Genomic DNA, 16,191 nt, shown 5'->3' on the forward strand with positions numbered 1-16,191 from the left:
CCTTGTTTGTAATGATAAAGTTCTCAAATACATTTTTAATTAATTTTATTACTGTTATGATTTATTTATTTATTTTATCTATTTTTTGCTCTTTTTGTATATTATTTCAGAGAAAAACTCCATGAAGGCGGTAGTGAGAAATAACAACTTCAGCAGAAAAGTCTAAGTGTATTAAATCATGCCACTTTGTTAGAGACTGTTTTGGGATAACTGAAGAATGGTTTACAATGAATCAATCACGGTATTAAGTTCAAATGCATGTGACCTGCATTTGGGAAATAAACACTGCTCCCCTAAAGTGAAGAGATTAATCAGTGAAGTTTTTTGCACGTTTGTGTCGCCATTCAAGTGTGACACGTAGCTGCCTGGGGGGCGAGTTTTTTTTTTTGGTTTTTTTTTTTTACTTCTTGTGTATTTTTCCGAGGCAGGCATGACCCGCCCTACTCTGCCTCTGATTGGTTATTTTATCTTGACCCTAACCAATCTCATGCATCATGCCTAAACCTAACCAATCCAACTAACAGAGGTAACGAGTACTAGCCAATCAAAGGGAGAGTAGGGCGGGTCATGATTGGCCCTCCCAGGAAAAAATATTAGCTACCGGCGGACGCACTGTCACTAGTTGCAGAAGGCGAGTGATAATATTAAAAGTTCACGGAGCGCACTTTGTACGTCAAGAAATAACGGCTTATCTAGTTGTTTTATAGTCAGCAGGCGTTAATAAACCCATGTCAACAGAGCAATACCGGTGATGGAAAGAAAGCTAATGTCAGTTCATGGTGTATAACGTAGTTAGCGGACAATGGGACCTGTCAAACTTAGCCAAACAACCATCTGGTGCGTACCTCCCATTCCCTAGCTACTGGTGAGTTTAAGTGCTAATATAACACGAGTCTGTCTTATTTATAATGTAAACTAATTCAGTTTCTGTTTAATAACTTGTTTGCTAACAATGGTTAATAATAGGTATCCTAGTAGTGCATTAACAATTAGCCGACGTGGTTAAACAGCTAACTAAGTTGACTTAGCTGATGGTGGTAGACAAACTTCGAGCTAACACTAGTGTTGCCTTTAAACTAACATTGCAGCAGGCACGTATAATATTCTGAAAACTATCTAGCTACATATTCAGCTGTAATATATCATTACTGCACCCTAACCCTGTTTCTCTCGCTCTCTACCCTCCTTTCTCCTCTTCCTCAAAACAGTCTGCTATGGGTGTTAGGAAGAAGTGCAGATTCAGTTTGACGATGTCCTCTTAACAACAGCTGTCCTCTCTCAAACACTGATCCTGGCATCCCTGCATGGCGTGCCCCGTCCAGTTCCTGTGCCGGGGGCTTCGCACTGTTGGACTAGTTCTCCTGTACTATGTCTTTTCTATAGGCATCACGTTTTATAACAAATGGCTGATGAAGGTGAGTGAAAGAGTTCATAAATCACCATTTGGTTTCCAGCATTCAAACTACTCCTCTACACAGGGCAACCATTGTTTATCTTTGGGATAATTAATGGAAATGATCAAACCTGGTTAACCATATTAGCAGTGATGATGCTCAATTTTCTTTGCTACTTTTGCAAAATGTCAGGAGGCCAGGGGCCACAGCAGCCCCATACATGATTTAGGATTTTAGGACATTTCTAGGATTTTAGGACATTTCTCAGATTTGAGGACATTTCTCAGATTTGAGGCCGTTTTCAGAATATTAGGATGTTTCTTGGAATTATGGACTTTTCTTGGATTTTTTAGGATCTTTCTAGGATTTTAGAACATTTCTAGGGTTGGAGGACATTTTAATTTTTTAGGACATTTCTAGGATTTTAGGACATTTCTCCTACTTTTTAAAAAAAAAAATATATATATAAAGCTCTATTTTGATGCTGTTTTCTGCACTCTGGTGCCGTATGTATGGTGAAAGTAAAAAAACAAAACAATTCCTAGTATATGTTCATTTTAATTGTGAATTAGAAAATGGTGGTGGTGGTGTGTGTGTGTGTGGGGGGGGGGGGCACCAGGCACCCTATCAGAGGCCACATTTGGCCTGCAGGCTGTAAGTTGAGTATCACTGCTGTAACGTGTTTTTTTTTTGTTTGTTTTTCTTTTTTTTTAAGTGGAGTACTTATCCTCCATAGTCATTGTGTTACATACAGTGGATGTCTTTCGGCATCTGCCTGTTTGGAGGAGCAGGCTGGAGCTAAGCAATGCCGTTGTGGATGGGGATCAGCAACAAGTTGTATTTTAGTCACCTAAAAAAGTCCTGCCTTAAAAAAAAAAAGTTTTAGTATTTTCTCTCGTTCCAATGGTAAAGCTAAGGGCTTCAGTTCTGCATCTATGTTCTTGTCAAAGCCACCAGACTTTATTGACACAAACAGTCATTTTGGCTCACTGAATCTGGAAGCTACTGGTCCACCACTGAGATCAGTTAGTTGGTTAGTGTTATTTCTTGTCTTTCTTGTATTTCTTGTCCACACTATAACACTGAGGCAGCAGTAGACCAGCAGCTCCTGTGTTCAGCAATGTTAAATTTCTGTTTTTCTCAGTGGAGTCTGGCTTTGAATAAAGCATAGAATTTCTTCATTTTCAGTTGGAAATCACTGTCTGACATGAAGGTACAGTGGAGAAAATACTTTCAACATAGCGTACACTAAACTGATATTTATTTTTTTAGGTGGCTAAAACATGTAGTGTTGCTGAGTCTTTCACAGCAGTACTTTGCTTGGAACCACATACAAGCCCACTTAAACAAACCTGAGCTCTTCCTTTTAATAGGTATAATACCTCCCAGTGTGTCAGGGTTCAGGACCCTGAGAAAAACCCTGAGACACTGATGTATTTGGCTAGACTATCCTATATGACCCTGTCCGTCTCTCTGTCAGGGATTCCACTATCCGCTCTTTATGACGTTGGTTCACCTCGCCATCATCTTCTGCCTGTCGACTCTGACGCGACGGGCCATGCAGTGGCGGACAGGGAAACCCCGCATCATTTTGAGCTGGAGAGATTACTTCTACAAAGTGGCACCCACAGGTGAGACAGTGGAGAGTTTAACTCAACTGCTCAGGAGGCAGCACAAAGTATTCAGAGAGCAGAGAAATAGAGACGGGACTGATAGTCAGCTCTTATCATGTTCACTGACGGACGAAGCTTCCAGTGAAGAGGACTTTGACTAAAGTCCATATTGACGCAGACATTACATCACACCTGGTGGGATAGATGAAGATTCTAATGAAACAAAATGGCAAAAAAAACCAAAACCCCCCAAAGACAATATAAAATAGAAGCAGATGTTCTTTTGACACTTTGGATAGGATTTCCTATTTTCAGTTTTGTCTTTTATCAATAACAGAAACATCAGATTTAGACAACTTTATTTATTCCAGAATGGCAATTAAGCTTTACAATCTAATCAGACTACACACAAACTCACAGACAGCAAACTGTAGAAGGTCAAAAGATCCAATTTCATTCTTCAATTTAGAGCCTTAAATAAGTGGGTTGCGCTGTTACTCAGTTAAGTGTTACGCAGCATCTTTTTCACCTTTGAAAAAGATGCTGTGAAACCTGGATCGATATCTTGTGCTGTGTGTAGATGCTTTTCACAAGCTATTTGACCCTTTGAAACCTGAGCAGGTTGATTTGATTTATTTTGAAAATATGGGAAAAGAAGGCAAAAGTCGATTGGGAAAGAAATGTCCCACAGACTGCAAGAAATTAGTTAAAGGTGACAAGGAAATTACCTAAAAATTATTTTAAAAAAGAGTGGAGGATTATTGGAAAATTATATATTTATTTATTTTAAATATCCCAACAGACTATTTTTAAAATGAGAAAAAAAATCATATTTATGCCCAACATTATAATCAAATAAATACATTTTTATCAGCAGTTTTTCTAAATCGTCGTTTGTTTTTTACTTTTTGCTTATTGTCAGTTGATTTTATTTTAACTTTTTTTTTTACTCTTTGTTTTTTTCTTCAACTAAGTTTTTGCTCATTTTTGGAGCATGTCTTTTTATCTTGTGAAGTCATTCATTACCTTTTATCCCTGTTTTTAGAAGAAATCAAACCAATTTGCATACGTTTTGAAGGACATATAAGAACATCATGTATTGCAAAGTGTGATTTTAGTCCTTAATTCTTTGCTTTTATCCAGCCTTGGCCACAGCACTGGATATTGGACTTTCCAACTGGAGCTTCCTGTTCATCACCATTAGCTTGTAAGTGTTTTTGCTTAGGCTTCTTTTAATAGAAGATACCTCTTTAATCTGAACTGAAAAAACTTAAGGCTAGCAGTACTGTATTTATAACGTTTTAAGATTGTTCATTCTTTAGAGTGGCTCTTTTTTGTTTCATTCAAGGTACACCATGACCAAGTCCTCCGCAGTGCTCTTCATCCTCTTCTTCTCCCTGGTCTTCAAACTAGAGGAGCCGGTGAGTACCCTTTTTTTTTTTTTCAACTTCAAACTTGAGTCCTGCTCACGTTTTTTGTCCAAATCATTTGATATTGAGTATCAGCCAATACCGAGGCCCAATCTGATACTTGTATTTACTTGGATAATACAGCTGCACAATGAACACTTCAAGCACTTTAAAGTTTGTAAACTCAGTCCAGTGTCGGTGCTTGACAGTTTAATAGCTCTGCAATGCAATACAGAAAAAAGTCTGCATCCAAACAGTTCCTGAGGGGTTATATATGTTTTGTTTTGTGTTTTTTTTAAATAACAAGGTAAACTAAATGTATGTATGTATGTATGTATGTATGTATGTATATATATATATGTGTGTATGTAAAATAAATAAGTAAACAAACTAAAATGTCTTAAGAAATTTCTCCCAATTCCACTTTGTGCAGCATTTGTTTTTTCAACAAAATAGTAAAAGTTAAAATATATATTTAAAAACAGCTCTCAAATCCACTTAGTGCCGCACAGTTATAAAAGTGCAGAACACGGAGTAATATAATCGCAATTCATAATGCCCGCCACCCATGCTGCCCAAGGCACACAAAAAGAGTAAACAACTGAGACAGACCCGTCCCCCCTCTGTCTCTCTCTCTCTGTCTCTCTTCTCTCTCTCTGTTGTACCAAAATTCGATCAAACCATGAAACTAGGCAGCGCTGATGGAATATAAATCAAGTTTATGTTGCCACACTGCCTGTTTCTCACCTAAAATGTTTTCAGAAGCTTATTCTAACGCCTTGATTATCTGTAATGGTGAGAGTTTGTGAACAGGAAGTAGGGCCCAAAGTGCTACGTGCACAATGAAAACAGAGGCCAAAAAAAACAAAACAGAGATCAAATGGTAAAACAAAGCAGCACTGATCAAATATAAAACAAGATTCTGTTAACTGTGTGGCCCATTTCTTGACTTAAATGTTTTCAGAAACATGGTTTGGCTTGCCATGTAACTGTAACACGAGATCGGGTCGACCGCCATTCTGTTGAATCGACGAATGTCACCCAATAGATGCCTCTAGTAGTTGTAGGTTTTCTACCTTCTGAACAAAACTTTGAATGCCACAGTCCTATTTTTTTCTGGTCATATACCACCAATTTCAAAAGTATTTGCATTCTTTACTTCATATAGGGCTTTGTTGTATGTGAGGACTCTTGATATCTCTAAAATACTTCTTTAAAGCAAGGGAACATTATCCATGTACGACAAACTTATTGTCATAGATACATAGATGATCACAAAGTGCAGAGACAGAAAGACACTCATGATTCTTTTAACCATATCTTCAGCCTTTTCAGTTAAGTTTTTGGTCAATCATATTTCTGTCCTTTGTTATCTTCTTCTGTGTATCTCAATTTCTCCTGTTTTGTTCCTTCAGTATTTCTCATCTTTAATTATTTTCTTCTACTGTTTCTCTCTCCTCTGTCCCTCTGGACCAGAACCCATTCCTGATCCTGGTGGTCCTGCTGATCTCCAGCGGTCTGTTTATGTTTACATATGAGTCGACCCAGTTCAACATGGAGGGCTTCATCATGGTGCTGCTGGCGTCCTTCATAGGCGGGATCCGCTGGACCCTCACTCAGGTCCTCATGCAGAAAGCAGAGCTGGGTCAGTGTTGAGTCCCGTGTCACATTAAAAATGATAAATATATGTAAAGCAGTGCTGTTAGAGTTACTTTGCTTGTGGGCATTTTAGCCACATACGCACTTAAATTTAATTATCTGCTTTCCCACATCTGTGGCAATCCACGCACACTGAATTGGTATAAATAAAAAGATGAACAAACCACTTCCTTTGAAACATCTGAAAGTGACAGTTCAGAATACAAATGAAAATCAGGAATATTCTGTATGTACAAGACATTTTAGCTGATCAGTAAACAGCTCAACCCAGCTGTTACTCTGTCGGTTTCCAATCTTTTTATGATGCACATGGCAATTATCTTGAATGAACTGATAGACAAACAGATAAGCTTCCTGTGAGACCTTTAAAAGAGACTCCACAGAATACAAATTAAAAATAGTGAATACATTGTTTAACCCTTTAACGCCTTGATCAACATCGGTTTCTTGTGCTCCATTCAGAGGCTTTTCACAACCATTTTAACCTCTGAAACTTGAGGAAATTGGTTCGGTTTCCCTCAAAAACACAGGAAAAAGATAATTAACAACTTGGCAATAACTGTTCTGTAAACTGCAAGACATTAATGAAAGGTGACAAGGAAATCACCTGAAAATTGTCCAGGATTGATTATTAGATGAAAAAAACAGAAAAAAATGTCCAGACAACTATATTTATAATTATCTTAATTATAGATTAGATTTTAAATTATCTTACAGAACAAAAGGAAACAAAATATTTCCTTTTTATTTTAGGTCTTTTTTTTTGATAATTTTCCAGTAAATTTCTCAACTTTTTTCCTACTTTTTTGGACACTTATTGATAACCTGCCCATTGCCTTCCCATGTTTTTGAAAGAAATCAAGACAGTTTGCTCAACTTTCATAGAGTTAATATAACCCCAATTTAAAATGAACAAACATATTCAACCAGCAGCTAATAGAAGAATCAGACAAGAACTAAAATATAACCTCTGACACAACTTTTTGGTACATCTGTATTTATTTTTATTTATATTTTGCCTTAACTGTAATAGAATTGAAACACTTGAAACCATGTGTAACTCCTCAGTCTTGTTTTTCATGCTATACTTTCCTCCAGGCCTTCAGAACCCAATAGACGCCATGTACCACCTACAACCTCTCATGTTTCTTGGCCTCTTTCCCCTCTTCCTCTTTAATGAAGGTGAGTAAATTTGAGAACTGTGGTTTGACACCCCCCGTTATGGAATATTAGATTTTTTCACTGAAAGATGTTATAGACCCCTCTGTGCAGACCAAAGGTCATTTTCCTCATAAAACCAAAGTGTCAACTAGAGTCTGTTCTAATTCATACACCTAAGCTATATGCATGTGTGATGTATTGTTAGCAATTGCCAAAAGTACCCAAGTGCCTGTTCAGACTGCAGGGCGTAGAGGTTTGTCAAAGCTCATTAGGACACACTCAGTCTCTATAAACTGCTATCTGCATATATAAATAGAACCTGTAGGCATCTCTACAAGATTTTAGTATTTGAGGCATCCTGGTTTGCAGTGGTAGTCTGACTAGGATTGACAATCCCGTGTGAGCGGGCTTTGGTTGCCCGAAGGTTAACAGTCAACGTTGAGAGCAAAAGAGGCTGAGCTCATAGGGCGAAATGCAAACCATTTGACGAACGTCTGATGAAGGTTTAGCTTCTAATTATATAACTTTTTTCTACTTTGCTGTTGATAGAGATTAAACAAAATGGTGCCTGGACTTGTTCCAGGTTGTGAAATGAAAATCTGGACCGGATGCATTATGTTTACGAGTTGTCCCTATGTACGTGCATCCCATTCTCTCCAACACGTTATCTCAAGAACATCCTGATTCAATTTCTTCAAATGTGGCACAAACATCCACTTCAACTTAATGATGAACTGATTAGATTTTGAGGGCCAAAGTTCAATGTCACTGTGACTTCCAAAAACCTTTTTTTGGCCAGAAATTAAGAACTCATCAGCTAATTAATACAACATTTTATATAAATATCTACTTTTCTGGTCATTATTCTTTGTCATAACTCAGGAACAGAAGGGGAGACCTTTGGTCAGATGAACTGAAATGAAACAAATGAAGTGAAATGAAACGAAACTGATTGTGTAGCTTCTGTGCTGCCGGGGTGCAGATGTGTGTGATGGGATGGGAGCCACTGGGTTTAGAGATTTGGAAACATTTGATCAGTAAGGCTATCCCGAGCTACGTGCATATATCCACGACTCAGTGCACACATAAGATCTGTATCGTTCTCAACTCTCTGTGTTTAATGACATTTTTAACTCAAGAATAAATTTCTAGAAATCACTGATGACACAATATGTGATGTTATGATATTAAATATCCACGTTGGGACTGCCAGAAATGTATCTTGGGTCTTTAACAGTCTCATCACAAGGCGGGATTATGATGGTTCATTGTTAACCAGCTGTGGAGGTTCTGTCATGATTAGCAGTTTTGAAAATATTGGAGGACTTTTTCAGCTAAGTTATGTCTGGTCCAAATGTCTGCTGTGAAGAAACACTCTGAAGCAGTGCAAGGACAGAATGCATCATGTCTGGGTTTACTGTAAAGCATGTTGGCATTTTTCAGAGTTGGGACACAACTTTGTACCACCTAGTGTTCTTAAGTGTGCCACTGAGAGAGACCCAAAGTTTCACTTCAATATTCTGACATTTCTTTAGTCTTGCTTTTTATGTCGGGTAGCCAGTGTAACAACAAGTAGCTGCAGATACAAGATTTTCTCTGCTAGATTTTTTTGCACTCCCATAACACTTTTGTGATCTTAATAGTGTAATTTTTGGCAGTTATGAGTGTAAGGTGGAGTCTGTGTAAACACCATAGTCTGACTATGCTAATAGGATTGATGTTCAGAGTCAGCCTGAGGGCAGGTCCATAAAGAAATATTCCACTCCTGGAAAGATGGTCTGTTCATAAAACTGGGCTGTTTATGCAGCAGAAAGATGCAAATAGTTTTGCTTTTGAGTGTAGAAAGAGGTAGAAAACTAATAATTATCAAAAAGCACAGAGCTGTACCGGACAAATGAACGCTCCCGCCGGTGAGTAACGTAACGCAAACTCGTTCATTTAACACAATGGCAGCCAACTGGTAATAAACAATCTCATTTTACAGATAAAGAGTAAAACATGTTTCTGAAAACATGTTTTTCATCTGTTTTTGGACACCCTGTGCCCAGTGGTGATGGCAGGGGATGCAGGGAATACTAAAAAATAGAAGTAATCTTCAATAACTCAAATGTACCTCCAGCAAACTGTACATATTGTTGTCTGTTATCTAAGTGGTTTCACAACCAGTTTAGAGCTAGTCCTCTCACTCCATATGAGTGTAATTTTGAAAGTAACATGGTTTTTATCTATGTCATCTCTTATGACGGTGTATTAGGGCCATTATAGATAAAAAAATCTGACTTGTAAATCCTGGAATATAAATGGGAATAACCGGTGACAAGCTCATGATGGAAACATCACTGTAGATTTTCCTCTCTGTCTTGGTTTCAGGGCTCAGCCTCAGCATGTCAGAGAAGTTATTCCGGGTGACGGAGCTCTCACCTCTCCTGTATTCAGTCTTCACGCTGAGTATCGGCGGCGCACTGGCCTTTGGTTTAGGCTTCTCAGAGTTCCTGCTGGTCTCCAGAACCTCCAGCCTCACATTATCCATATCAGGGATCTTTAAGGTACTTGATAATGCTGTTGCTGTGTATTTGTGTGACAGAAGTTAAAAAAGTTTAAAAAAAAAAAAAAAAGGAAATCAATTAAAGTTCAAATTACAAGTATAAGTATAATGTGTTTCCAGACTACATAACAACATGTGTATGTACAGCATAGAGCCAGAATAATCAGCGCAAGACAGGATGTTATCTCTTTAAGCCAGTGGCTGAAAAAACTAACTAAACTCAAACAATCAACGCTCTAATTTTGAATTTGTTGTTTGTGTTTATTGTTTTTCTTTTTCTTTTTTTTTCTTTTTGTTTTAGTATTTTTTTGTGTTCATTGTTGTTGTTGCTTTCTTACTTTTATCCCATTTCGAATCCAATATCATGGCTTTGGTGAATTCGTACTCCGTTATATGTAAGAACTTAATATTGTATAAGGGTTAAAAATAATAATAATAAATAGATAATAATAAGAAGAAGAAAAAATGAAGAAGAAGAAGAAATGAGGCAGTAGAAGAAGAAATAAAGAAGAATAAATAAATAAACCACTGGCTGAGGAGGACATATTTGTTTAGTAGAAGGCAATTGGACAGTTCAACTGGGCAGAAATCATCCTCGCAATTTCATAATTTCATGTCCTCTCAGTGATACATATTCAGGTGCAGACCTAAGATGCAGAGTTAAGGATTAAGAGGGATGGGTTTAGAGGTTATTCTGGAAATCACTGTTATAATTTATTTCTGAAATATTTGCATCTTCTCACATTCACAAATACAGCGGACCAGTGTTCCTTCATGAGTTTGGTTTTTTAACACAGATGACTTGGATGGCTGCAGTCTTCTGGTCTTGTTCAGATCTATCTAATTCACCCGTTCCTTCATTCCATATATCGTCTTGTGTTCCTGCAGGAGGTGTGTACTCTGATTTTGGCAGCAGCTCTGATGGGAGACAAAATGAGCATGCTTAATTGGCTGGGATTCGCTGTATGTCTGTGTGGCATTTCATTGCATGTGGGACTCAAGACATATTATTCCAGAAGTAAGTGTTCATTTATTATTATTGTCCCTTATACTGTCGTGTTAAAATTCTATTACCAAGAGTCAATCAAATATTTCTAAATTTTGAAAACAAAACCATTAGGAGGTGCAGAAGTCTGTTTTTTTCTCAGACCACTTGAAATTAGAATATGCTCAAAGTTAAATATGGGAGTTTTAAGGTGAACAGAGAGACTTTCTCTCGACAGCAAGTAAATATTCTTTAACTCTGCACTAACATTATTGTGTACAGGGAACCTCAAACATTATAGTCATATAATAATAAGATAAAATTGTAAGCGGACAGGGACTTAACCCTTTTTGACCACATTGGCTTGATATCCTTCAAAAAAAACGGGAAGCTGGCAATGGGCAACAAAAAAAAAAGAAATGACACAAAACTGCAAAAAAAAAACAAAAAGAAAAAGAAGTCCAGGAAAATTAACGGAAAATTTGTCTAAAAAAAAAAAAAGAAAAGCAAATGATGTGGAAAAGGTGCTAAAAATATAATCATTCTGAAGCATGATTCTAAATACGTAATTATAAATGTAATTAGAATAATTAAAAGCTAGCTTTTCTCTTTCTCCCTAGACATTTTCCCCTAACCTTTTAAAAATAATTTTCCAGTTCTACAAATTTCGTTTCATTTGTGGAACATTTCTAAATACGTTTCAAATTTAAAGAGGCTTTACTGGCATGACCATAGTGAAACTGTATCGCCAAAGCACATTTTAACAGCTGTTTTAACAGGTAACAGTGCAGTGCTAAGTTGCTCATTGCTTTTTTTCCCCCATGCTTTTAAAGAAATTGCACCAAATTGCTCAAAGGTTTAAATACTTGTGAAAGGCATTATAAAGCAGCACAAGAAAAGCAATGTCACTCCAATTTTTAAAGAGTTAAAGAAGAGATGATAACGCTGAATATGTCTACTCTGTCATTATTCCATCAGATAAGGGGCCGTCTTTAAGACAGCTCAACAGTAAGAGCCCAGAGCTCGAGTTGCCATTACTGCGGCTGAATGGAGACGAAAAAGACGATTCGGCCGCTGAAGACGAGGAACAAGAAATCACTCTGCACTGACATCACAGGAAACGGGCCACTGATGTCTAAACTGTCTTTATACTAGTCATTCCTTTTACCATTGGACGGTTGGAACAGTGACGCCAAAGCTTTAGAACGCCCAAAAACTGTCATGTTTGGGAAACACTGCCACAAAAAAAGAGGAAGCAGCCTCCTCAGCTCTTTTCCTCCATCGATCATGTCTTGTGGCCAGGCCAGGGCCTCATTATGTAGCTTACATTATGACAAAAGTTATGATTTTTTTGCCTTAGGGGAGCTTCAAAAATGTAGCTTAAACATTCAAGTGTCATCAAAGTATGATGTATGGAGAGAGAGAGTGGGTGTTAAAGGGATACTTTGACACACTGAATTATAGCGGGTCATTTTTCTCTGCTAGATACTTGTCACACAGTGGGAATATCCCCTTAACGCTATACATATGTGTGCTTTTATAACGTTAATAGCATTTTAAGTGGCACATATTGCTACAGAATGTGGTTCAGGAAAAATGGACTATAATTCAAAGTGTGCTATTATCCTTATAATACAGAGTGGGAGCAGTGGTAACCATATTTCAAATTACCTTATTTTTTTCCCCTTAAATATGTAGCATTCTGAAGTAAGGGTTGACTGATATTGGTTTTTCAGGGCCGATACTGATACCGATTAGTAGTAGTTAATGAGACCGATAACTGATATTAGGAAATGATATACATTTACAATGAAAATGAAAATCTGTCAATATTTAGAATTTGGAATATAACAAACTCCAACACAAAACTTTGTTAAAATGCCTTTGGCAAATGTTTCATCAAAATTGAAACATTCAACATCATATACAATTTTTTAAAAGTCAAGTGAAAATTTAAATAAAAATAAATTTAAAAAATAGCTCTCTTAGGTTTTAAAAAGTAAATGTTCCTTCCATGTTGACACTTTCTTTGCACTTTTTAAGTAATTAATTTCATCTCTGATCAGTAAAATTAAAATTGGCAAAATACCAAATCTCAGCCCCAATAATCAGCCAGGCCGATAATCTGTCGACCCCTATTCTGAAGATTTTGTTGTGTATAAACTGGACTAATATTAGATGTGTAATATAGGTCCTCAGATTCCTATTTTTGCAGGTGGTTTTGCTGCTCTTTTGTGTGGGCTAATTTAAAGCTAACAATTCACTTTAATACTGATAGATCAGTGAGGTATGCAGGACAGCAAATAGCAATTATTATCATTATTAATAAGTCTGTTGGTTCATTTCTTCATTCAAGTAATTGTTTGGTCAAAAAGAAATTAAGTAATCATGAAGAAATCCTATTTTTTCAAAACTAAAAGTTTACATCTTCAGATGACATATTTTGTCCAGCTAAGTCTAAAACCCAAAGATATTCAGGTGCCATCACACAAGGCAAAGGAAGCCGCCAACGCTCACATTTCAAAAGCGGGGAATGTTTTGTCTTTTAGCGTGAAATCACAGGAGATCAAAATAGTTGCTGATAATTTTAGAGTCCAAAGAATTAATTCATGTTAGGTTTAGATGGAGAAAGGTCTTTGATTTTATGGTGTATGTTTTGATGTTGGAATTTGTCACAATATCATTTTTATCACGTTTACTTCAAAGGCTGCTAACTGAAAGTAAAGCAGTCATTTCATTCAAGCAGTGAGCTGCAGGGTCGGAGACTGCTGAACTGAAATTGAATGGTCTCCAGGCATATAGTTATTATTTTAAGAGACGTGTAATTGACTGTAACTCAAAGTGCCTTTTTAATGTCACAGCAGTCAAGAAAACCTATTTTTAAAATCCATCATAATTGAATCTGTGTTGCTATAGCTGAAGAATTTGAGATTAAAGCCATTTCAGAAGTTAACTTTTTTTTTTAAAGTTTCTCTGTAAGATGAAGCATTTTTTCATTTTTGCAGCACAAAGACAAATAAAGAAAGATGGAATAAATATGAGATAACTAAGGGAATGCTCATTATTTATCTGGGATTTGGGTCATGTCAAATATATTTGTAAGTACTAGGGAGGGAAATGTGTAAATGAAATGTGAAATGGAGGAGGGAATTGCAGTATTTATTTATTTTAAATACCTGCTGAACCCTTACTCTTGCTGGTGGGTGTGAAAGACATGATTTCATCAAAAAAAAACCACCAAAATGACACCATTTATCATAGCCAGAAATTGTAAAAACGGAAATTGTCAGGTTTCCCATGATCATGGAAAAGTCATAGATATTCACAATTACAGTTCCCAGGCCATGAAAAGTCATGGAATTAGAACATTTTTTTGAAAGTTTTGGAAAAGCATTAAAAATTTGTTGTGTAAAAAAACTGTTACATTAAAATTTAACATCAACCTTCATCGTAATGTAACCTAATGAAAAATTTATTTTTTGAAACTGCTGGCCTAATGTGGCTTTAATATGCGCCTATCAGTAACAACGTTTTGTTGTGTGTATGCCAGCGAGCTTTTTATCATGGGTCCTTGAAAAATCATGGAAAATGTTTTAAATTGCATCCATGACAATGTAAGGGAACTTTGAATTATTGTCAGATTTTCACATTTCCAGTGGTCCTTCAACACATCATGCACTTCCCACAGGAAACATAACCAAATCTACAAGCTTAAAATAATGATTTCATCGAAATAATTTTACCAAAAATCTAAATATTTTTGCATAACTGTTGTGTACAGTTTTTGGGGCAAATGGTCAATAGGCCTATATGCACATGTTGCTAATGCCAGCCGTGTAATGCAGGCTTATTACTTTAGTTGGTTTTAGTGTGGTGAGACCAATGACCTGTGGCTCTCATGCGCCCACACTCTGCTGAAGTGCCACACAACTTGTGTGATGATGGTATTTTTTACAGCAGATATATATATATATTTTTTAAATTATATTTTTAAAAAAGCACAGGTGTAATTGATGACCTTATAAAAGACTGCATTCCATTTAGTTAAACCGGTTCCAAGGTGTTGGCATTGTGCACACTGGCTCACTGCACAAGCATGGCATGGCTTGTTCCACACACACTGCTTTATTACCCACACTGCACCTGGTTGACCTGCCAGTCTAGACTCCTGTAGCTTAGCCTCAGGGGATGGTCAAGTTCCAACACAGCTGTTTGGAAATTGTTTAAGTACACGCTGATGCCATCTTCAAGAGGAGTTAATGCCTGAGATAGACCTGAGCTCTCTGCAAGACTTTGCTTTTCACACATGCACAAATTCCATGCAATACAGAGTGACACAGGTTATATCCTGTAGGGACTGTTATTTATGAGGGGAGAGGGGTATGCCAAAAGGGGGAGACATGTCAAATAATATTTTTTTTCAGCACTGTAGAGGGACTTATTTTTTTAATTTTAATTTTATTTTAGCTTAGAGGAGGGGCATTCAACTTGTATGGTTGTCTTTTGTGTTTATTTTAGCTATTTCAAAAAACTAATAAAACACGTCTTTCATACCTACTGATAACATGCCGTCAGAGTGCATGTTTTCTTTAAAAATCACCAAAATTACACCATTTATCATAGCAGAAACAATACAGTATAGAGTGGTACATGAAGGGAATGTTTACTATTTATGTATTTTGGCTTAGGTCAGGGGCATACAGCTTTACTTTATTGTATTTTGTATTTATTTTACCACCAATTTTTAAAGAAAAACATGTCTTCCATGGTTATGTTTTCTTATAAAAATGCCTAAAATACAATATTTATCATTGCCAGAAACTGTAAAAACAGAAAATATTGATGGATCTACAAATTTCCGGTGGTTCATGAACACATTATGCAGGACGGACACTTGACAGTTGCTTTTCTGTGAGCTTTTGACAGAAAAGCAACATAACCAAATCTAAGCTCAAAACAGTAATTAAAATCACTTTTTTCTACTCTAATTTAAAATTTAGCCTTAATTAAATGGTTGTATTAACAAACCAGCATGCACCACAAGAGTGAAAAACTGAGGCTCTTTTCAAGTTTTTGGTTATTTTTCCTTTGTCAGGTAATGGAAAACGTAAACAAGATTAAAAATTACAAAACATATGTAGAGATGAACCAATATGAACAAACATCAAGGGCCTTAGTTTTAAAAATCTATTAACTAATTTATAGCAGAGGGAGGGATGCTCAAAAAAGTATTTGTAGCTTCAGGGAGGGTCAAAAAAAGAAAGAAAAAAAAAGTCGCACCCCAGCTACTCTCTCCTCTGATAAATAAAGAACAGTCCCTACATGGCACGGCGCAGCTACAGCTTACTGTGAGCAGGTGTGGCGGGGTTTGTTAACATCCAGCACCGCTGTTCGCTGTTATATCGCCCCTCCGGAGCGCCACGCC

General features: G+C 36.8%; 1 protein-coding gene across 2 annotated transcripts; it reads left to right on the forward strand.

Moving 5' to 3' along the window:
* The first annotated feature begins 569 nt into the window (after positions 1-569).
* On the forward strand, positions 570-13,812 carry slc35h1 (solute carrier family 35 member H1). Of its 2 annotated transcripts, none has more exons than XM_042491702.2 (10): positions 570-865; positions 1,209-1,415; positions 2,875-3,025; positions 4,151-4,214; positions 4,356-4,428; positions 5,893-6,061; positions 7,174-7,257; positions 9,607-9,782; positions 10,670-10,799; positions 11,745-13,812. In XM_042491702.2, exons 2-10 carry the CDS (start codon positions 1,305-1,307, stop codon positions 11,873-11,875), a joined length of 1,089 nt encoding a protein of 362 aa, XP_042347636.1. In that variant the 5' UTR covers positions 570-865; positions 1,209-1,304; the 3' UTR covers positions 11,876-13,812. The 2 variants fall into 2 exon arrangements, with proteins under 2 accessions (XP_042347636.1, XP_042347637.1); XM_042491703.2 differs by having other exon boundaries at positions 570-837.
* Positions 13,813-16,191: the final 2,379 nt, after the last annotated feature.

Source organism: Plectropomus leopardus, chromosome 9 (genome assembly GCF_026936395.1).
Source record: "Plectropomus leopardus strain MGB_pleo_1.0 chromosome 9, ASM2693639v1, whole genome shotgun sequence".
NCBI lineage: Eukaryota > Metazoa > Chordata > Actinopteri > Perciformes > Serranidae > Plectropomus > Plectropomus leopardus.

What these genes read in the sequence shown, in the direction of transcription:
- slc35h1 (XM_042491702.2), top strand. Translation starts at nt 1,305, where the DNA reads ATGGCGTGCCCCGTCCAGTTCCTGTGCCGGGGGCTTCGCACTGTTGGA. An exon ending in CTGTTCATCACCATTAGCTT is followed by an intron (nt 4,215 to 4,355) that starts GTAAGTGTTTTT and finishes GTTTCATTCAAG; the next exon opens with GTACACCATGACCAAGTCCT. An exon ending in CAAGACATATTATTCCAGAA is followed by an intron (nt 10,800 to 11,744) that starts GTAAGTGTTCAT and finishes TTATTCCATCAG; the next exon opens with ATAAGGGGCCGTCTTTAAGA.